The sequence below is a fragment of the Diabrotica undecimpunctata genome, chromosome 3 (genome assembly GCF_040954645.1).
Source record: "Diabrotica undecimpunctata isolate CICGRU chromosome 3, icDiaUnde3, whole genome shotgun sequence".
Taxonomy (NCBI): domain Eukaryota; kingdom Metazoa; phylum Arthropoda; class Insecta; order Coleoptera; family Chrysomelidae; genus Diabrotica; species Diabrotica undecimpunctata.
This window is the reverse complement of record NC_092805.1, coordinates 8,918,387-8,942,733: the sequence shown is the minus strand read 5'-3', so window position 1 is coordinate 8,942,733 and position 24,347 is coordinate 8,918,387. Positions and strand designations below refer to the sequence as shown.

Below are 24,347 nucleotides of genomic sequence, written 5' to 3'. Positions count from 1 at the left end.
AACCACGTTCGTCGACAGTGAAACTGAAATTGTGAAAATTTAATTTTATATTTTAAAGCAAAAATGTATTTATTATAATTTATTATGTAAGTTTGGGCGTTTGCGTCATTTATTTGTTAAATTCTAAACGAGCGGAACAAGGAAAGAAGGAAACTGTAAAAAGCAGCTTAGTTCACCTTTCAACCACATTACGCGTTGGGATCTACGGATCTCCTCGCGTTTCTGTTAATCGAATAATATGAAACGTTGGAGTCGAGAAACAAATTGGAAGAAGGACCAACAACCCACCAACCAGTTTTTTTTTGTTTTTCTTTTTGAAAAGAAAAAAAAAATATTGTAAAATTATAAAAGTTATATTTATTTTCTTTAAACAAAAATCTATTATTATTATTATTATTATATTTATTTTCTTTAAACAAAAATCGACTTTCAAAATGAAGTTAGTAGAGTGTTATCCAGTAATTGTTTTATTAGGAGTAAAAATGATTTTGTGGCGAGACTGTGTACGTTTAACCGATTAAGCCGAGGCACGAAAAGTCATGTTCACTCCGAATAGAACATGTTATTTTTTTTCAAATTTCACAATTAATTTATGTTATTATGGTTGCTTCTATTGATTGTCACTTTGACAATAAAAATCACGGATTTTTGCATATTTGCACTACTCCTATAAGTTTTGTGAACATTTGTGCTAATTGTCGTCCAAAAGTACGAGTATTATGCCTGATTTGGAAGATCCCTCGGCATTGGGATCCCTCCGTATTCCTTCAGATATTTTGAATACTACAAAGTCTGCAACCGAAGGATTGTTGCCTACCAAGTTCACCGCGGTTTACGAAACTTTTGATATTTTGACTTTTACACTTTTGTGCCTAGGCGTAAAATTGCTTTACTTATACCTATCTAGGCGTAAAAGTAACTTTTTTATATTGTCAATCACGTCAAAAAAATTCATACTGTTGTGAAGTTCGAAAAAAAAAAATTGACTTGCACAAAGGGAGGGGGGCGCTTAAAACCATTTCTTTCTGACGTTTGTTTTCATATCGTTTGACAACTACTGATAATCTGGGCCTGGGCCACGGTTCGTAGACTTACTACGGTTGCCTCTTCCGCCTAACCAATGAACATTAAGCCCGAAACTGTACTCTCGTGACGTAATTCTTCCCCTTCAACCAATCAACACTGCAATCGACCTGCCCTTTACATTCAGTTTCAATCGCGAATAAATGGGTTTTGTATTCTTGTGTACTCTGGTGACGTAGCTCAAGCATCCCCACCCCAGTCGGAAGAGGCAACCGTAGTAAGTCTACGAACCGTGGGCCTGGGCTAGCTTTATGTATTATGTAAGTACAGTCTGTCCCAAACCCTTCTTTCAGTGCGTCACTAATTTTGACGTCATATAGGATTTTAAGAATGTCGAGAATTATTGCATGAAATTTTAGTTAAATCTGACAGTTGAAGGATATTAATCGGCTAAATGTGAAAAGGTTATTTTTTGAAAATGTGGAGTAAAAATTTTAAGAATTTAAATTTTTTTTTAATTTACATATTAGAGGTCCCGTCCTGTATAAAAATTTTTATTGTGCATTATATTGGAACGGCAGTTTGTCCTAATTCCTATTCTATACATTCCAAGGAAAGTGCTTAATTAGCTAAGATTTATTTATGTATTTATTATTATTTATTACAAACACTATGGCTAAAATGTATAGTATTTAAACTACTAATATGAATATTCTTTAGAATAATTTAAAACTTACTTCACGAACGGCAGAAACTGGTAATAAAGTTGTCCCAGCGTCTTTTTCTAATTGAAAATAATTTAATAATTTTAATAATAGTCTTTGTTCATTCTCGGTATATCTCGGCATATTTAAAATATTTTTATGACAATAAATACAAAATTAAATTTTCACTGTAAAATGTCTGAAAATACTATCCTGGAATGACAATTATCATTTTATCAGTTGACATTGTCAAAGTACTGTCACTATCGAGACCATCTGCGTCAAATTATATTTATGCGTATCATTGATTGGATATCTATTTAGCGTATTCTAAACTCCAACCAATTATATATCCGTAAGTAGAATTCGCTTTAATATGCAAATACCCGTGAACGATATATAATTTTCTAAGTTCTATGTATAATAATCACAGACTCACGTTTTTTTCTGTCACTTCTAGCTTAATGCGTTAGAGAGAATTCGATAAACTGTGACGCACTGAAAGAAGGGTTTGGGATGAACTATAGACGTTGTATGCCTACTAGGTTTAATCGGTTCATCCCATCGGTATTGAAACAGTGTGCCTGGAAAGAATTTCTATATTTCGTAATGGTGATGAATACACTCAGAAAAATTTAATTGCTTTGCTGTTAATTATTTGACCCTAATAACAACTAATTGGTCGACCCTAGAAGCAATTAATTATTAGAAATAGAAATATGCTTTATTGTCACTGAAAATTGTACAATTTTATGGCCAAAGCTTACAAAAAGTCAGAAAAATAACAATAATAATTAAAATTTATTGAAATTACATAAATCGTCAATATCACAAAATAAAAGATAATAAAATACACAATCCATTCAAAAATTTAAATAAATTGCAAATTTCGTAATAAAAAGTTGCTGGATGTGATACCCAAATATATACAAAAGTTACTTGTACATAAAGGTACTGTAATTTCTTAGTTATTCATTAAGAAACTCTTCTATTGAATAATACAGTCTTTCAGATAGATAGGCTTTTGTCATTTTACAGAACTTAAGGAAAGCAGTTGCAGATTTAAGTTGCAAACGAAGATGGTTGTATAATTTTTTTGCCGAATATAATAGAGATTTCTTTACTAACTCAGTGGACTAGATCGGTAAATATACATCAACAGCATAACTAATAAACCAAGTATAAAACTTATTCTCAGAATAAATCAGGTATAGGCAAAATCACTACCAATAAACATGGAATAACTTAGATATAGGTTATACTTGATATAAGAATTTATTCCAGGATTATACCGACCCACACCCTTGTTTAAGTCTAGTATAACCTATTTTATGAATGTCATAGTCATCAGTGACAAGAATATATCTGTGACTGAGGTGAGTAAGCACATAAGTCAAATTTTCCGAATTTTTTTTTTTATAAAAATGTGTAGGTGATTTGTAATACTATCATCGGCTCTAAGCACTTTAGTCTACTATGCATTTTTACAGCTGTTATTGCGAAGTGTGCATACTAACCATACTGAGAAAATACCGACTTGAGTTTGTGAATAAACACTTAAGTCGACTTATGTGAAGAGAGCCAGTTGGAACTTGCTCTCTATTGTCGTCCCGTCGGTGACTTATGATATTAGGCGCTAATGAAACATTACATGCAGAAAATAATTTAGCCTAAAACAGTTCAGTTTTGTTTGATATTGCGAATAACATGTCCAGAAGTTTTTTGTTTAAAGTTTCTGTTGATGATGAGTTGATAGCAGATACATTCCTAAAAGCAATTCTGTTTTAATGACAAAATAATAATACTACAAGCAATTTTACTTAGAGCGTAAAAATCACGTCAACAGCTGAACAAAACACCGGATACAAGAAAGGCTAGAGAAATACGAAAAAAAAAGTAATTCGGGAAGTCATATATTACAAAAAATGGTAAAATAATTCAAGAAAGACCATTTCAACCTCTGCCACTATGCCGAGCAAAGTGCAAAACAAAAATCACTGAAAATCAGCTGAAAGAAATTTTTCCCGAATATTGGAGTTTGGGCAGTTACGACAATAGAGTAGCTTATATAGCCAGTCTTTTCACCATACATGACAAAAAATTGCAGAGGCCTCATACAGACGATCCAGACAGAAAAATTTCGCCTCAAAACCTACAAATATTTTTTATAAATAAATAATCCATTTCTGTTTGCCGTAAATGCTTTCTTGTGACTTTCAATGAAACAAACAATTTCATAAAAGTTATCGCTTTAATAAAAAGAGCATAACCTGCGGAAGCAAAGACTGATTCTGCCCAATGAAAGAATATTCCACCAAACAAGTGGTCTGAAGAAAAATTAGAAGAACTCGGTAAGCATATTTTGAGTTTCCTGAGTTACGAAAGCCACTACTCACGCGTCCAAACAAATAAAAGGTTTCTACCATCACATTTGACCCTAGAAGCAATGTATTCCCTGTACAAGGAATCATACCAAAACTTTGTGTTGTATCTATATTATAGATCTAAATTTCATAAATTGAATCTGTCGTTTAAAAAGCCTCAAACGGATATTTGCCATAAATGCGACAACTTAAAGGGGCCATTGGTGTCTAGGAAAAAAGACGATCAAGGAGAACCTTTTCACTGGCATGACATGCAATGGCTAAGTTATATAAAATGGGATAATAAGAAAATATTTTTCAAAAAATCCTTAAATGCAGAGAAGCCATTTAAGGAAATTTCTTTTATTAGACGAAATGGGTTGGAAAATTTAGTTCCCCCGTTGAAATATATGGCGCATGTGCCAATAAATAAAGAAAAAAAAAGGATCTTCTTGATTTGCTTCCTTTAATCCCTACAACTTTTCATGGGTTCTATGAAAATCTTTTATCGAAACAGCGTTGCTGGACTATTCAGGTATCGACGAAGATATTGATTAAATAGTTATTATGTTTAAGTGGTTCATTCTTTTTTTTAGGTTTATTTTTTTTATCAAACTTCCTTTTTTATAACAAATAAAAAATACTTTTTTTTATAATATTATTTTCATAACCCGTTCCTGTAAGTGCAATAACACATAAGTTATGGACACACTTGGGATCAAATGACATAAGTCACGAATTTCATTTTTGACATATTTTTTATTTCATGGGTGGTGGAAAATTTGGAGAATAGTCTATATTAGTATAAGACATTTATATAGATAATTATAAAAACAACAACTAAAATCAAGTAAAGTAAGTAACACGTAATTTAGGGCTATAAAACGGATTTAGAGGTAACCGGTGAATATTAAATCGCTTCTACTGCAAAACTAGGCAAAATGACTTTATGTGCTTTCTCACCATGGTCAAAGATATTATTTTTGTATTGTTTTGTGAGTAGCTGTATGATAAAAAAATGTGTTTGAGGTGTTGCGGCTGTCGAGGAAGTTTTTAAAATACTCAAACTCAACATATAAGATAACAAATAAAGATATATTTGGTGTCGGTTTCAAAGAAAAATCAAAATTGACATATTTCACTCAGTATGTCGTTGTTATATGTATTTGTGCAAAAGATGGCGACATTGCCAAACTATTATTTCGGAATAAAATGGGAATACTTATAACTAACATATACCGAGTTTATTTGTAACAAATTATTTTAGTATTATATTTACCTTATACTTAGGATAACTATTCTAGGTATAAATACAGAATAACCTTAGAATACGAGTGTTTTATTAGTAAGATAGTATAGGTTGAATTTCTGGTGGAGTAGTTATGATTAGATCTTGCTGGAAAAACATGTAGGTGTTTACAAATTATGCAAACAGTTTCTAAAATATATAAAGAGGGAAGAGTTAAAATCCCGTGATTTTTGACGTAGCTTCTGCAATCTATTATTCTACTAAGGCCAAAAAGATACCGTATTGCTCTTTTTTGTAATTTAAAAATAACATCAGATTGGCCAGCTGCACTAGAACCCCAATAAGGAAGACCGTATCGAAGATGAGACTCTAACAAAGAAAAATATGTTATTTTGGAAGATACTAAATTGATTTCCTTCGAAACAGATCTTATTGAACAGCAGGCTGAGGTTAGTATCTTACTTTACAAATCGATGAAGGGACCATTTAAGTTTGATAGACAGCAAAAATACCAAGAAATTTTACAGAATCAACGATACTGATCTGACTGTAATTAAAAAGCAAGGGTTAAAGAGCTCCTTGCTTATCCACATTAAAAGAGAGTAAATTAGAGTCACACCAGGTTTTTAATTTAAATAGATCAGAAGTTATAGTTACATATAAATAATAATGGCTGTCTTTAGGCACTCTGGAAATATACCTTTTTCAAAGAAGTCATTAATTAGTCAGACCAGGACTTCCAACACATTTTTTTGGAGATATAAGAAAATTTTTATGGATAGTCCATCAATACTATAGGAAGATTTGCTTTTAATACTATTGATTGTTTGGATCAGTTCCGATTTGTCAACTGGTCTTATAAAGAATGAATTATGAAAAATGAAGTCAATAAAGAATGAATTCGAGATCCTTTTTAGATAGGTTCCTCTGTACTTCACTCTGTACTGACATTCACATAATATCAAAAGGTACTAATTTGACACAAACTGTTGAAAAGTTAAAAATAACATTTTCAGTTATAGTCATAGTCATAGTCATCTTTATTGATCCTTTAAGACATTCAAAATAAATGTATAGGATACGGATATATAGGTTTACCTGATGTAATTGTGTGTGATGGTGGTCCACCTTTTAACTCATTAGAGTTTGATAAGTTTTGTCACGTAAATCTTTCTTTTAAAGGCACCAGCTTATCACCCACAATCCAATGGAAGTGTAGAAAGGCATGCTGAGAATGCCAAAGAGGCAGTGGATAAGTATATTTCCGGCAAATCAACTTTGTTAATAGAACAACAACTTATAAATTTTTTGTTTAGTTATAGGAGCACACCAACAAGCTCAGGTATTAGCCCAAATGAAATGATTTTTAGTCAAGCCGAAAGCAAGGTTAGATTTGTTAAAACAAATGTGTAGGTACCCTTGTTTTCGGCTTGCGATAAAGTGTTAGTGGGGAGTTTAGACCCATTTATCATCATTTGGCTCTACAACTCTATGTGAGTCTTGGCCGCGTTTACTATTTCCCTTCAGAGTTGTCGGTCCTGAGCAGCTATTTCCCATTGCTGTATTCCCATTTTGCGTAGATCACTAGCTATTGCGTCCTTCTATCACTTTCTTGGGCGACCAACTGACCTTCTGCCATCGTGCCTTTCCGAGAATGTGGCATTAAGGAGTCTTTCGTCACTCGAACTTAGTACGTGGCCCGCCCATCTTATTCGGTTTGCTTTAATGGTTTAGACTCATTGTGTAGTGAAAATTGGAATGTTGGGGAAATTTTGGACCACATAAGCGTTTTGACATATTTAGTTAAGGTGGGAGACAGAAAGTTATATAAACATGTTAATAGTTTAAGAAAAAGAATGTTGAGAATGGAAGTGTTATAGATAGAAAATCATATTCACATATAGCAAATGATGTTACTAATAATAAAAGTGTATTATCTGAGAAAGTTGATTGCCCACACCATGCGATACATCGGTAGATAATAATATACAACAAACTGAAGTAACAGACCAAAATGAAAATGAAAGTCCTGCTATGCAAATACAACCATAAAATCTTGTAGGACGTTGCAGTCGCATAAGGCAAACACCTCAACGTTTGGATTTGTAAACATAGGTTCCGATTTTTATCCAAAGATAAATCCTTTTATGAAAGGAGAAAATGTTATGTATTTTGGTACTCATGCTAGTTAAGATATTCCTTGGGTTGGCAATATGACACAGGGTTGTTGTGACATGGCGGCCAGGGAGTTAGTAAGGTTAGTAGTAATATGGTTGTAAGGTTTCACTTTAATATTGATTAAAGGGTGTTCTCGCCAACTACTTGTTTTATTAATACACAACAATAGTGGATTGTGCAACTTGCGAAAAGGTAAATATTGATTAATGAAAATTTTGGTCACAGCCAGAGATATGTAAGACAGAGGATATGATATACGGTGAAATAGATGGGATCGGTTCGCCATATTGGTGAGTATCTGACAGATTGTTGTTTGTGTCGAGTAGTTCTGTGCATAGAAATTTAATTTTAAAAATATTTTGAGCTTATTTTTGTACGGTTTTTACGTTTATTTAAAGTGAAACTATTATGACATCGTGTTCTTTTATTTTGTGTTAGTATGAAATTGTAAACAGTGTACAGGGCGGTATCACTTCCGTTTTTAGTGATGCCGCGTGTAAAAAGAACATGTAATCTTTTTAATTTGGTTTATGTGGTTGTAGATTTCCTAAAGATGTTGAAAGGAGAAATACCTGGATACAGTTCGTAAATAGTGTGGGAACTGGCAACCTTCAAAATTTAGTAAATTGGACATAATTATAATTATAATTACACCTGGACATTACACAGTATACAACTTCAATTGTACATTTCACTTGCTTTCATTTGCAAATAAATAAGTTTGTATAGGTGTGAACAAAGAGATTTCAACTAGAAGGTTCTTGATATTTTGTATAAAGTACTAGTTAATAATTAATCACATTTTTGTTTTGGCCATTCTTTAAATATGTACTATTTGACATTTTTTTTGATGTAACAACAGCAGTTTTTTGCGTTTAAAAATATGATTTATGCTTTTTTTATAATAAATCTACTTTATTGGTGTACAAAATGAAGTTTCAGTCAGCTTATAAAAAAATTTTGGTGCATGTTGAACTGAAAAATAAATTTAGTGGTAACTGCTTTCCTTTAGAAGATTTAAATATTTTAAAATGCAATCCCACCGATCACATTAATATCACTTCCAGAGAATATAGATTGAGTAATAGTTGTGATACTGATGTGTCAGTAGATATAATTGATCATGATCACAGCTATATCAATCCTTTCTCTCAATACTCTAAAAGCATAACTACATACATTGCTGGTTATGTTGTGTTTTACTTACAAAAAAGATTAGTCTGTAGTGAATGTTTAAGCGCCTTAGTAAGTGTCACTCGAAACAACTTTTTATTTTCATTTATTGATAAAAAAAAAATAAAAAAGGATTGCAATATCCACCTAAAAGTGTAATTGATATATGCTTTATGGCTGAGACAATTTTAAAAGAAATCCCTTCTCCAACTTGTATGAGTACCAACGATTTAGTTACAAAAGTTTTCAGGAGGTACATAAACAAAGACATCTTTTTAAATTTACTTAGTCATAGCATTGATCAACAATTCTCAGATAATCACAGAATACTCCTAATAAAGGCTGTAGCAAGCCGCTATATTGATATTAGGATGTTCTATATGTGCAAGAGTAAGACTGACAAATCTCTCAGTATGAGACCTCTTATTAATAAAGTGGTATTATTTAGTGGACACTTAAGTGGAATTCAAATTGTTAAAAAAAAAAAATAAAATAAAAATATTGTTTAAAAATTCTTGTAAACATTGTTAACATCAATATAATAAAGCTCTTTCATTTTTCTAATTTTTATTCGAGGGCTCGATATACCATCATATTGTGAGCTAGTTTTTGTACCAGCTTTATACATAGGATGAGTGTCTCAAACTTTATATGTTAAGGAAAATAAACGAAAAGCCGGTGAATATCGACAATCGCCTGTTGAGTTAGTTATTGTTGACAGTTGCAACAGCTAAAAAGTAGTATTTTCAACCGTTTAAAATATCCCGCGACTTTGACACTAGCTATAATATCCCTTATCATAGGCTCGCATTACTGGAAAAGGGACCTTTATATGCAGATATAACAATTCCATAGAAACCACAATAAGTTAAAAAAAGATAAAGAACACGGCATGTCTTTGATACAATTCTTTAACTACCTACCTATACACAATAACTAATTTTTATATTTTTTATATAAATATATAAAATAATTATATATAAATATATAATTTATATTAATAGTACATGGAACTAACATATCTAAATGTATATAAACTTATGTGAGTGCACTTGCTAATTGTTGTTTTTTACTTGTATGTAAATATTATAATTTTAAAACCATATCATTGACTGGTTTTGTACATTTTTTTAAACTTTATGTATGTAATAAATTTTATAATTATTATTAAAGTGTACTTGAAGAGTACTAAAAATGAAAGTAATTTTATTTCAAATAACTATTATTAATCTAACTCAATGCTTATTCCCAAACTAAACAGTAAATCGTAAATACAGTTTGAATTAATTTGAATCCGGACCTGCCCGTCGCCATATTGGAGAGTACATCCTGTCAAATTAAGTGGTCCCATTTAGTAGATACAGAAATATCGTTTGTGTCATATCCCCTCTCTTACATATCTCTGGTCACAGCGTATTCGACAGTTTAAATTGTGGCGAATGCGTACTCAAATTTTTTGAAGTTAAGGCAGTACTGTATTGTTGGTTGTATAACAAACAGTAGTTGGTATTTTGAAACTTCAGATAATCTACTCAATTAATTTCGTAACATGGAAAAGGAAATATGTCAGATACACAGAAAAGATTAATTTAATAAACTATTTGCCTTCAGCTAACGAATAAAATATCTTATTCTATATTCCATATAATAAATTCTTCTCATATATTACGCATATAACGCATATTAATCCACGTTACTCATGTAACTTTATAAAAGAAAGCAATAGTGTGTATATAATCTTAACTTCGACGTCATTACTATTACTTTGTTATATTCTCAATTGTTTGAACTCAATTTATTACATAATTTCTCTGATCATAAAGAAAAACTTCTGAAAGATATAAAGGTCGTTCAAGTGTGTCATCAAATAAAAAATCGTACCCAATAATAAAACTTTTTATTGATAATGAATTCAGGGTTGACTTTATATATAAATTTTTTACGAACAAACGTAATAAAATTACTTGGCACCACTCAGTCGGCCTAACATACATCAAAACTAATAACAACATTCGATAGAACACTAAACAGGGGTAGTCCTTCGTAACGTATCCGTGTGATACATTTGCCTTTCGGAACTTCTCAAACTTAAACTAGAAACACTCGGTGCCCGAAAACTAATTGGTCTTTCGAGATCGAAACGTGTGAATTCGTGTTCGTGCATACTGGGTGAATAATCGTCGGTAACATAGTCTATGTCGGCCGTGGTACTGACGGTGTTAGTAGTGGCATCTCGCGGGAATCCCCCTAAGCTCTCAATGTTATTCGTGCTAAGGTGGTGAGGGAATCTATACGATATGGTTGAGGGTGCGAACATGTCTGGAAAATACGATACGTCTTTGAGAGAATTAGATTGCGATCTTCTGGGGTGTAATGTACAGGGTAATGTGCTAGAATGGCCGGTGTAAGCAACTTTACCGACGTGGTTGTGTGGTATTGAAGGCGTGTAAACTATGGCACTATTCGAATTAATATACGCTTCTGGATGCATTCTGCATGGGTGTGGATGTTGCATGATTCTCCTCTCGGTATAATTTACAAAATTATCAACTATTGGTGCACCTATCAGTCTCTTTCTCTTCCATTCGTATTGGCTTCTATTTATGAAGAGAAAAACGGAGAATACTCCGGTTATTTTGGTGCAAACAACTCCGGTGACGTATACAATGAAGGAATAACCGTAGTAATATTCAAAAGACGCTGGTTGAAGTTGAGACTTTGGACGTAACTTACTGCCTACTTCTGATTTAAAAACAGCGATGTACATTATGAGGCCACACAGCATTGCTAGACCTAAAAAAGAAACATACACATTAATAACAAATATTAAAATAGCTGACGCTTTTATACTAACAGAGAACCAAAGACAATTTAGAATAAATAACAAGAGCGATCCGCGCCGGTCTCAGCTTGTGTAGAGGAGGGATGCTAAACTGAGTAGGGGTCCTTCAGTATTTTGTGCAAGACAAACTGGACGGGGAAGTCCTCAACCCCGACACGGAGCATCCCAATGGCTGATAGGGAACGTTTCTGTAGATATGCAGGACAGGTATGAATAACACTTCGCCAAATAAGTACCTGCGGATCAACTGAGGATATGACACAGGTCAGCAGCTGTGTCATTAGTCGCCCGTGGCTGAAGAATACAATTCCTGACAGGTGCGGTACCACAAAGTCGCAGGCGAAAATCAAATACTAATTTAACCGGAAGTGATACTGCGAACACTCACCAACCCGTCCGGCAAGCGTGGTGTTTTAATGCCAATATACCCCTCAAAATACAACATGTTGAACTTGAAACAAAATGGGACGATACCCCAGGTGGGTAGAACTAGTATCTCAGAATCCCAGACCGGAAAACCGGTCAGCCTCACAGATTCTGGGGGAGGCACACGCTTAACAATCGATGGCTAAAGATTAAAAGGTCTACGAATTAGAAAAATAACTATTGTCCAATTTGCACTTCTCAAACAAAAAAAAAATGCTTCAGATGATAGGCTTAAAAAATTTTTTTCCTTGAAGAAGAACTATCCAAGATAAAGTAGGATATTGTAGGACTGTTAGACGTGAAACGAAGAGACGAACAATGCATGCATCTAAACTTTGGAAATCGCCTATACTATACAGGGAAAATAGACGTAACATAGAATAATAACTAAGTAGGATTTCTTGTCTAAAAGTATCTTACACCATACATTTCTACATATAAAAGCGTTTCTGATAAAGTATCTTATATTGTAATAGACGAAGGTAACAAAACCAAGATCAAGGTGATACAAGTGTATGCTCCCCCAACAACATATCAGGAAGAGGTAGTTGAAATGTTCTACGAATATTTGATAACAGCATTAGAAGAAAATGATACAAAGTATACCATCATTATGGGGAAATTTAACGCAAAATTAGGTAAAAAAGAAGAAAATACTAAAACTAAAATAGGAATGCATGATTATGACACACGAAATGAAAGAGGAGAAAAATTATATAACTTCTTAGAACAACAAAATTTATATGCCATGAACACACAATTTAAGAAACCAGCAAACCGAAAATGGACGTGGATATCTCCCGATAAAAAGACGAATAATGAGATCGATTATTTCTTGTGTGGGAACAAAAGACATTTTTGAAGATAACTGCTCTCAACCGATTCACAACTGGCAGCGATCATAGCCTTTTAAGAGCAAGGATTCTTGTTAAACAGACAAAAACAAGTAGAAACAGGCCACATAATTATTGTAATCAGATAAATTAAACTAAAATGCGACAGAAGAGAGATGAGTAAAGAGAAGTAGAACATTATCAACAAGAATATTCCGACATGAACACAATTAATAAAAGAAACGCAACGAAAGCTCTTGAAAGCAGGAATAAACAAATAAAGAAGGGAGTAAAGGAAGATTTAAAGATCTACAATGAAAAAAAAGTTGGAAAAAATAATAGAAAAGAACCGAGGCCTGAAATGCTTAAGATCAAACTTGGGATAGCCTATAAGAATCTCCCTAATAAAGGATAAAGATGGAAAAGAAATAAGAGAAAAGAACGAAATCCTAAAAGTTACTCAAACATTTTACCTTGATTTATATTCCTCAAACAAGAACCCAGAAAACACTGCAAAGGAAGATCTTAAGAGAAAGATAACGAATGCCAACTCAAAAATACTCCCTAACATAGAATCATTCGAAATAAAACAAGCTATGGCACAACTAAAGAACAATAAGGCTCCGGGCCCAGATGGAATACTTAAGAAATGTTGAAGGGGGGAGTGAAATTATTCTCGAAAAATTGAAAATTTTTTTCAACGAATGTCTTCACAGAGGAGAAGTCCCAGATGATTGGAATGAAAGTTTGACAATACTTCTCTTCAAAAAAGAAGACAGGGAAGATCTGAAGAAATATAGGCCAATCTCCCTGTTGTCCCAAATGTACGAACTGTTTATGAGAGTAATAACTAACAGGTTAACGTCGAAACTCGATAGCTATCAACCGGTAGAGCAGGCAGGATTCCGAAAGGGTTATATTACAGCGGATCATCTTCTTACAGTCAGAAATCTAATAGAGAAAGCCAATGAATATCACTTAAACTTATACATTGGCTTCGTTGATTATGAAAAGGCATTCGACTCCAAAGAACTTTGGGCAATAGAGAGAGCTATGAACAACTGCAGGATATACTCCCGATACAGAATGCTCATACATAATATTTACAAGAAAGCTACAATGAAAATACAAATTGATGCCAAAACCAAAGCTATACCAACCAACAGAGGAATTCGCCAGAAAGATGTTATCTCACCAAAGCTATTCACACTTGGACTGGAAGACGTGTTCAAAGACATTAACTGGACAGATAAAGGAATAAATGTTAATGAAAGAAAACTGAGTCATTTAAGATACGCTGATGACATTGTAATAACGAAGAATATTAAGTCGTTTGCGTAACAGAGTATTTTGATTTCTTTGTTTCCTATTCTATATCCTCTTCCTAGTAAACGCTTTTGATGATTTCATTCATAATCAAATTGAAGAGCATGGGGCTCAATGAATCCTCTTGTCTAATTAGGCTGTCTATTTCTATAGTTTCTGTAAGTTGTCCATCTATTCTGTTGTTTTGGTAGATGTTTTCGATAGTTTTTATAATATTTAGGGGAACTTCTCTATTATACAGAAGATGGATTACATCTTTGTGTCTTAGTCTGTTAAACGCTTTCTTTAGTTCAATCAGACACAGAAATGCTGGTCTATTTCACTCTAGTGATTTCTCAGTAATTTGCTTTATAACGAATATTGCATCTGTACAGGATTTTCCACTACGAAAACCCTGTTGTTCAACTGCTAAACTTATCCTCTGATTTATTAGAACTTGTAAAATTTTAGTTGTACGTTTTAGCATAGTATTTAACAAGTTTATACCTCTGTAGTTTTCTGGCTGTTTTTTATCTCCTTTTTTGAATAGTGGAATTAGTTCGCTCGTTTCAGTAATTCGTTGGGTATCCCGTCTTTACCTACTGCTTTTCTGTTCTTCAGGTTTTCAAGTATTTTCCGAACTTCCTGTACATTTATATTAAGTTCTTCATTTGTGATAATTTCTGTTTTTCCAGTTCTAGCGTCGTTTGTTCTTCCTCTGCATAGAGCTTTTTTAGGTAGCCAATCCACGTATCCTTTTCTATGTGTTTTGGTTCTACTAGTTCCTTTACATCCGTTCTTTGATCTCTTATGAAGCGCTATATTTGGCATGTATTTCAGGTAAGCTTTTTTCTTTTCTTTACATTTTTCCTTCATTTTTGTACAAAACCATGGAGTTCTTCGCCGTTTGAACGATTTATTTTTTATATTTCTTTCACCAAGAACTTCCTTGGCCGTGGCTAAGATATTAGACTTAATTTTTGCCCAGCTTTCTTCGACTCCACCACTTTCTGTGATATATGTGTTTCTGCTTTTTTGGAATAGTTACTTATCTTGTGGAGAGATCCTGTAAGCTTTCGACTTTTATCTTTGTGGTGTATTCTGGTGTTTTGATATCACATATATTATGTGTTTTCATTCGGATTTGCCACAGTAGCAATTTATGATCGCTTCCTATTTCTGCTGATGTCAGTGCTCTTACATCCAATATTTGAGAGAGCTGTAACTCTCTAGACAGAATATAGTCTATAATAAATCTTTGTCCTCTAACGTTTTTAAAAGTATATTTGTATTGTTCTTTGTGAGGGAAAAATGTATTATTACTACGTATCTCGTTTATGCTACAGAAGTCCGTCAGAAGGTCTCCGATTTCATTTATGATATTTTAGTTATATCGCTGTTTTATTCCTGGAATTATATCATTGCCAACACGGGCGTTAAAATTACCCATAATGATTACATATTCATCATTTGTGGTCTCGTTTATTACAGTCCGAAGGTGTTCGTGGAAGTTTTCCTTTGTGGTGGTATCTCTGTTGTTCACTGGTGCATATATTACTATCACATTCAGAGGTTTGACATCCAGTTTAATTTTTATACTTACTTAAAAATTGTATTAAACATTATTTGTAATAAATTATATTGTCTACAACTTTATTTTTATTTCTTTTTATCGTAAACGGAAAATAAAAAAATTATAAACAAAAATAACTAAAAATATTGGAACAAATTTTCTTTTGGACCTTATAGCTCTTTTTCTGGTAATTTTGCAATATAATAATGTCAAAGCAATATTATAAAGGGTTTTGCAATGAATCATTTTCTCTATAAATTTGTATAATTTCATTAATTTTTCTGGGTTTTACAGCACTTTAAAGTTGGGATATTATATATAGTTACCAGACAAAGAGAAGAAAAGAAAAGAGGATACACAAAAGAAAAACACGAAACCACCTAAATAAAGAACTTAAGTACATATATAGAAAACCTCAACAGAGGGAAAGAATTCAGAACATTCTATAAGAGAGTTAAAATCAACAGAAAAGAATTCTAGACAACCAGAAGACAATGTAGAAGTCAGAATGGCGACCTATTAACAACAAGGAAAGATGTATTGATTAGATCGGTGGAATACTTTAACCACGTACTTAATATAGAGGAAGAAGAAGAAAACCTGGAAGACGAAAGAGATGAGGTAAGGGGAGAAGGCGAGAGGAAAGGGAAACCACCCACGATTCTTGAAGTTAAAGATGCAGTTAAAAAACTAGCCAGAAACAATATATAATCTCTCAGCTGAACTATATAAAGAATGTGAAGGTGGTCATGATACCATAATGACATTACAGCAGCTTATAAAAGAAATATAGATACAGAAATCCACCCCCCCCCCAATGACCACAGAGGAATTACGCTTCTAAATGCAGCGTATAAAATATTTTTCACAGTACTATGTCACCGTATGGCAACATATGCAGAACGGAAGTAGGAAAATCCAGACTGGTTTCAGAGCTGGTAAGATAGTGGTAAATCGACAATTTATCAGATTGAACCCTGAGACAAATTTTGGGAAAAACACTGGAATATGGCATTGATACTCATCACATATTTATAGACTACAAAGCAGCCTACGACCCTGCGAATAAAAGAGAAATGTTCAAAGCAATGAAAGAGCTAGAAGTATTAAATCAGTAGTTGGTAAATTTAATAAAACTAACTCTCGAAAAAGTTGAATGTAGAGTACGAATTCAGGGGGAGCTGTCTGAACCTTTTGCGCCAGGGAGACCCTCTCTCCTGTATACCGTTCAATTTAGCTCTGGAAAAAGTAATACGTATGTCACAAATCACAACCACTGGTTCAATATAAAATAAATCAGTGCAAATCCTGGACTATGTTGATGATATCAATATTGTTGAGAGAACGGAAAATGCTTTACGAGAGGCGTATGTAGCATTAAAAGAATCAGCTACAATAATGGGTTTAATAATAAACACCAACAAAACTAAGTATACGAAAATAAGCAAGAAACCACAAATCCTACGATAGACTCATTGACCAAAGAAGAGGATGACCTAGAACAAGGTTCCTTAGTAACAACGCTGAAGACATGAGAAATATGGGAATACGTGCTTGGCGTAGGAAGGCGATGGATAGGGACGACTGGTGAGAAATCCTTGAGGAGGCTAGGACCCACGCAGGGTTGTAAAGCCAGAATAATAAATAATGAAAAGACCTTCTCCAATGTAATCAAAATTATACTGAAATGATGGATCTCTTGAGGTAAAATGATCCGCAAGAAAACTGTGCCTCCATTCAGATTCCGGTGAGTGCTATTTCAGAGGGAACACCATTACAGGTTATAAAATGGTTACATTATTATATAAAGGTAAATATACAGGATCTTCGAAGCTTGAAAGTCTTACGGTAAGAATGTGGAGTTAGTAGATGCGCTTAAAAGAAGGAGTATACAAATGGCTCGCATTAAAGAGAGTAAGTGGAAAGAACAAAGGGCGAAAGAACTAGGTGAAGGATACACATTGTGGTATATAGGGAAAAGTAACACTAGGAATGAAATTGGTATAATTTCTGATAGTGAACTGAATATTGTGTGTACATGCTCCATAAACAGAGCTAGGTGAAAATAAAAGAAAAGTTTTCTAAGATTAATTGGAAAACATACTAAGTGCTATTCCATCAGAGGGGAAAGGCATAATAGAAAGTGATTTTAATGAACATGTGGGTTAATCCAAGACAGGATATGAAGCAATGCATAAAGGACTAGGTTTTGCAAGTAGAAATGAAGCTGGAGATGGTATGCTTGAATTAGTAAAAGAACTAGATATAACGATTGCTAATATATTCTCTCAAAAAAGAGAAATTAAACTTATTATGTACAAAAGTGGACAAAATCACTCTTATATGGATTATTTTATGAAAAAAGAAGATATACGTGAACTTAAGAACTGCTGAAGGTAATAGTTAGACAGTAAGTCAACAATGTCAGTTTATTGTGCTGGATTTCGAAGGATATAAACGTTTATGGAACACCAATTAACAGCGGTTATTATTAGGTATTCGGATGATACTGTTATTTTGACAGAAAATCTCTAGCAAAGAGGAAATTTGTAGAGACTGAGGAACATGATACATCTTGATGTACAGGAAAATCCTAAAAATATCATGGATTGATCATGTAATAATCAGGAAAAGAATGCATAAGAGTACGGACATAATGGAAACCAAAACCAGAAATCTACAGTACCTCGAACATGTTATGTATGGTGAAGGATATTACGTGCTTCAATTAGTTATACAAGGAATATTTCAGGGAAATATAAGTGTAATGAAGAACAGTCACAGTGGTTTTTTAAAGAAGATAATTCTGTTTAAGGCTACAAAGAATAGAAAAATAGAAAAGTATACAGAATAAATATATAAAATACTCACCTGTTTGTATAAAAATTACTCCTGCTATCAACGTAAATCGGGATTTGTTGTTCAAGCATTGGCCGAGAATGCAGAAAATGTATCCCACGAGTACGAACACACTACCCAAAAGTATGAACACAATGGATTTCGTCACAGTATCTAAAACAAAAAAAAAAAAAAGAGAAAATTTGTATATATTGTTTAGCCTTTGAAGCTTATTTGAATTATTTCCAATTTGGAAATACGAGTCCCTTCCCATATCAGTTGACCCAACGTTAGATTGATAAGAAAATTAAATTTTAGAGAACAAAAATAAAAGCGCAGCGTCAATTTTAGAAATTTTAATGCATCGAACAACATTTTTGAATTTCCTAATTAGAAAATATTTTATAACGTAATTGAAACTATTGATTAAACATAATAATAATAAATTAAAAAAACGCATAGAATATGTAATATTAACAAAAACAAAATATGACAGTTTACCACTGAGTTACATCCTTTTTTTTTAATGACATCCACAATTCCTCGAGGTATAGTTTTTACCAAGTTCTGACAAAATTGTAATGTAAACGAATCCCATATTTCTTGCAATTTTTTCTTCAATTTGTTGACGGACCTGGCAGGATGTTTTATCAAAGCTTTTTCATTTCGCGCCACAAAGTCCCTATCGGGGATAAGTCGGGACTGTTAGAAACACATTCCAGAAGCGGTATGCCATGGTCTTCAATCAATTTTAAACACTTTTTTGAGGTATAACAACCTGCGCCGTTCTGTTGGAAGACAAAATCTTCCGCTGATGTTAAATGGTGTTCCAGAATCGGTAAAATAGATTCTTCTAAAATATTCAAATATTTTTGAATATTTTGAATAAATATTTAAAATAAAAGCTTCATTTTCCTGTGAATCACACGACTGTTACTGTCTCCAACACACACTTCAAATCTGGAATCATCCTCCATTGTAATAAATTCCATTGCGACTGAGTCCAATATTTATGCTCTTTTAACCATTTTAGTCTATTTTTCTTTTTGTTGTAATGTTAAAAGTGGCTTTTCCTTTGCCTAAAATAAAATGAAATTTTTTCAACTATAAAACTTACTTTGTAAGTACCAAATTCTAATTTCGACGGTGTCACGACAGAAAGGCATAAGCGCCATTGACAGTTTTTTTCAGGAGACACAAAAACGTTTAATATCGCATAATATTTCTTTTTTTACATTTTTTTGGCATTTTATTATTATCGAACTGAGGCATTCTGACTTACCATATGTTATTTATAACACAATTATTATAAACATGAGATATTTAACATTTTTGTGCTTACGCCTTTAATGTTAGGTTCTGTGGTGTTTAAGCCTTTTTGAAAGGCGGTTACCATATTTCGAAAAAAGTATTTTGATCAAAAAATGTCGCTTAGGAACTTGTACGCCTTTTAATTTTACGGAATTATAACAAAAATGGGGAATAAATCTTTTCATTTTAAAACATAACAATCAAGTAAAAATAATACAAATTAAACAATACACAATAATATATTTATGAGTTTCTTAGAGTTATATTGGTGTAAAAAAATACAAAAATAAAAGTTAATATAATTATCACGTTATATTAAGTAAAAAACAACAAAAACTATTAAAACGTACCATTTTTTCTACATTGATAACTAAGTAAGTTATTAAGTATTATAAAACTAATAGAAATAAAATGCAAATCAAAATTTGATAACAGAAAATAACATTTATCAATAACAAAACAAACTAATAGAAACGAAGAACCGATATAACAGAAATTGAACCAGTTGATGAGCTAGAACGTAGTGAGCTAGAACTAATGCTGTCAATTTCAGTCTCATTTTTAAAAATACTGTCAAGGATGATGAATCTGATTCGGAGTTTAAAGAATCATTTTGTTGTATAAAATCATTACAACCTATCTTATCATCAACTAATGAACTAAATACTATTGCGGCATTATTACTACTATCATCAGTATCATCACTATCTGAGTAAGGTACAAGCTTTTTATCACAGGTTAATAAATCAGTCTCTTCTTCGGCAGTTTCATCAATATTCGAAAATAAACGGCTGTCAATATTCAAATTTAGACTTGAGGAAAACTGAAATCCACAATGGCATCATCATCTAGAACAGAACTAGACATTTGGAGTTCTTGTTCATGGTCTTTTAGTACAGGCTCTAAAAGAATATCATGCTTTAGCGCTTCATTGAGGACCTCATTTTCAGTGGAAAATGAACCATGGTTTTTATTATTTCCGCTGGATTCCTGCACATTGCTTTTCTGATCTTCCCAAATGGATTGCAATGCAAGATTCATTATTTTGTGCTCCCGAGAAACCATTCTAAAAACCATTAAAAAAAAGAAGTAAGCGCCATTCAAATGTTAGTTTTTTAAAATAATATTACTACCAAAATATAACTTTAAAATTAAAAAAAAGAAAACTATACAACAAAGTCAATATATATTTTATTTAGGTTCAAACCTTATTTAAGTCGGTTAAGCAGTAACTTTTCTATGGCAAATCTAAGTCACAGTGTATTTTAAATGGCCAAATGGCGGTTAGATAAACGAAAAAATTTTTTCTGAAAAGGCCTAACCGACAGTCGGTAAAATTGTACATTCTTATGGTATATTATGATTTCTCAAGATAAATAATCTAACTAAACGCTTAACAAAACATTAAATATTAATAATATTTCAAATTATTGTTTACCTTATTAATATAACCACGTTTTCAGACCCAAGACGTAAGCACCACCTTCCACTACGGATCTTGTCGCTTACTGAGTTCGGTGTCTAATCTTTTAAGAAACTCGTTTGGCGGTTAGAAAATTCAAAGCTTGTTTTAGTCGAGTTGGAATTTTTTACAGCTGCGTCATTTTAATAGTCTATAGGACGTAAAATGTATTTTATTTTGATACCAAAACATAAATTTATAAATTTTGGCGCTTATGCCTTTTTGTCGTGATGCCATCGATTTGTGGGCCTCTCGGCGACATGTTGATCTAGAAACGTGTCTTCCAATAACCTCACTTCATAAAACTCTTAACTTCATATAATTTGCTCGTCGATTTTTCACTATAATGCGTCTTAATGCCCTTCGATCTGCTTCTGTTATTTTAGTTTTTTCGTACATGTCTAGGTTTTGTGACGACCAAACCTGTAGTTTTCTATCTTCTGACTATATTTCTTACACTATAGCGTGAAAATTATAACATATTCGTGATTTCCGAATTGGATTTTCCAGAATTAAATAATCTAATAATGATTGAACACATTTTCTTATCGACAACTTTACCTCGACCCATTGTACAATACGTAAACGGTAAAAAGCTTTACAATACTACAAAATACATTTGACATTAACTGAAAATATTGTTGTTTTGATGTCGTTTTTCCAGAGTTACCTCTGGATTTAACGTAATTATGAAAAACTCAACGTATGTTGTCATAAGTGAATGCATAGCCAGGGTTTAGTGATTTTTTTTATTGTTGAAAATAAATAAAAAACCATAAGGTTAATGTTTTTAATAAATATTAATAAAAATGCCACATTAATTAATATGGGAACTTATAAAACATGCAGAGTATAATTTATTTATGGTAATAGACTTAAACTGCAAATTTCATAGGTGGGCCAACTGATATGGGAAGGGGCTCGTAAAATAAATGTATTTTAATCCAAATGTAATTTAATACAAATCATGAATGTGTATTTTAATCCATATTTACCCGGCTACTCTAATAATGAAAAAATATTTTTAAAAACGAGCTTTTGGCAATAAATTAGTCTAGAAAAAAAAATAAAAAAAGCATTTTTTATATAAAAAACGACTGATGCGTTTATGTACTACTGATAAAGACTCTGCAATTATTTTTGTCAAATTAGTAGGTATACAAAGATCTTTTCAGAGCAACCCCTAAATTTTGAGCGCAACTCCTTAAACATCCATACGTAGCAACTTCGGCAATGCCGCGATGGTTGTTTTTTCCATAAAAAAGTTATCTACGTCCAATCTACTTTAATTTCATGCTTCAAACGTCAAATTTAGACCAATAGCAACCAAGATACGATAAAGTGCCCCTTTAGCAATGCTTTTTTTTTCAATATTTTTGCAATCTTTTTTTTTCTACTGTGAACGAACCTTTGTACGTCACGATCGGTATTTTTCATCCCCTTTTCAACGATACCTCACATGTTATACTACGTTAAGCCATTTGGAAATTACGACCGGTGGTTGTAACTGTCAAACGGCTTTCATTCCGGCTACCATTCGTCAGGCGAGTCTCATTGCGTTTCTTGTATATATAATATACATTATACTCGAAATTTCTTTGACCTTTTTATGTAGTCCAAAGCTGTCTCCCTTTTCCGGTAGCAACTAGGTAAAATACTTCGAATCAATCTCTGCTGTTGATAAGTCGCAGAGACAACAGACGCAAATGTGATCTCTCTTTTATCTTATTGTTCGTGCCGAATAGACGTCAAAATATGAAATTTCGAAATACTGCGATGGCTTAAAGTACACTTATTGTATCTCCGTGAATGTACTTTTTGAGTAAATAGATTTTGAATGTTTAAGCTCTTGTAGTACTGTGTTACATTCAACATTAAACTTTGTATAATTTTTTTATGATACGTCATTACATGGAGATTGAAATGGATAATGAAAATAAATACCTTAACTCACAAAAAAATTAAAGAAGGATATTTAAAAAAAAAACATGGACGTACAATAGTTAGCAATAAAGTGTACATCATAATTTTGATTTAATAATTGGACGTTTTATGTAAATAATAATAAAGAAATAGGAATATATAAATATATTTATTCATGTTAATACAATAAAGAACGTCAACAGTCTATTTCACTTTCAGAATCACTTTCTATTGGAACTCTGTCTTGCAAGTTGACTTTGTTCGGTAGGAAATCTATCGCGCCCTCTAGTCTGTATCTAGATGGATATTGGCAGTTGCTTGGAGTATTTTTTTTTTCAATGAGACTTCTTCCCAGGTAGGTGATTTTCTTGTACACCTGCGTGTGGTTGACACATCCAAATAGTAGAAATCTTCATCATACAAGTTATATTTATACTGTATGGAGAAAGGCTTACTTTTTTAAAACGAAGCCACTTAAAACAGTTTCATTATTCACGTTCAACTTTGGGTTCATAATCATGAGAGTTTTTTATCTTCAGCCTTCATCTTAAGAGAATCAGTTTCTCTCTTTTTATGAGCTTGATAGTCATTTTCTAAGGCAAACTTGTCTGAAGAATTTTTATAACTATTGCAGAAATAACACTTGCAGAATCGTTTTTTGATTAATAAAAACTCAATGGAGGTTCGTAGCTATTAAAAAGAGAACTGTGACCTGAAAGTGGATCAAAAAGGCACCACTCGGAAGAAATGAATTAAATTGAAATTCCGATTAATTCTCAATAAAAGTAGTCAATAATATTAAAATGCATCAAGAAAATAGCTTAAGAACAATATCATACTATTATTCAAATAACGAGTGGCCTAATAATCATTAAATAATAGAAAATTCGAACTGAAAAGTTATATTTTTGAATGAAAACAATCATTGATTTGTATCTCTATAGAGACACTAATTTTGAACCCAATATAAATAATAATTCTATGTTTGACTTTTATTTAATTTGCTTGGATGTAAACACAGATAACCATAGTCAATTTTGCGTTGAATTACGGCTGTGAATAAATTATTTTCAAAACGTAATTCATTAATATTGTTTTATACTCAGGCTAAATGATCAATTGTTTTGTTTGGATTTGCAATAAT

General features: G+C 32.5%; 2 protein-coding genes across 2 annotated transcripts in view; one reads left to right on the top strand and one right to left on the bottom strand.

Moving 5' to 3' along the window:
- Positions 1-7,596: 7,596 nt before the first annotated feature.
- The window catches only part of LOC140436419 (odorant receptor 13a-like), a 78,944-nt gene continuing 62,193 nt past the window's right edge, over positions 7,597-24,347 (top strand). Inside the window, exon 1 of the mRNA XM_072525234.1 lies at positions 7,597-7,709. The gene's annotated coding sequence lies outside the window, so the exon portion shown is untranslated. The remainder of the gene's footprint in view (positions 7,710-24,347) is intronic.
- stg1 (stargazin-like protein) overlaps positions 10,577-24,347 on the bottom strand; it is a 39,316-nt gene continuing 25,545 nt past the window's right edge. Inside the window, exons 2-3 of the mRNA XM_072525233.1 lie at positions 18,541-18,681; positions 10,577-11,483 (exon numbers count right to left, since the gene is read on the bottom strand). Of these exons, the coding sequence (XP_072381334.1) occupies positions 10,714-11,483; positions 18,541-18,681 (911 nt within the window). The 3' untranslated portion in view covers positions 10,577-10,713. The remainder of the gene's footprint in view (positions 11,484-18,540; positions 18,682-24,347) is intronic.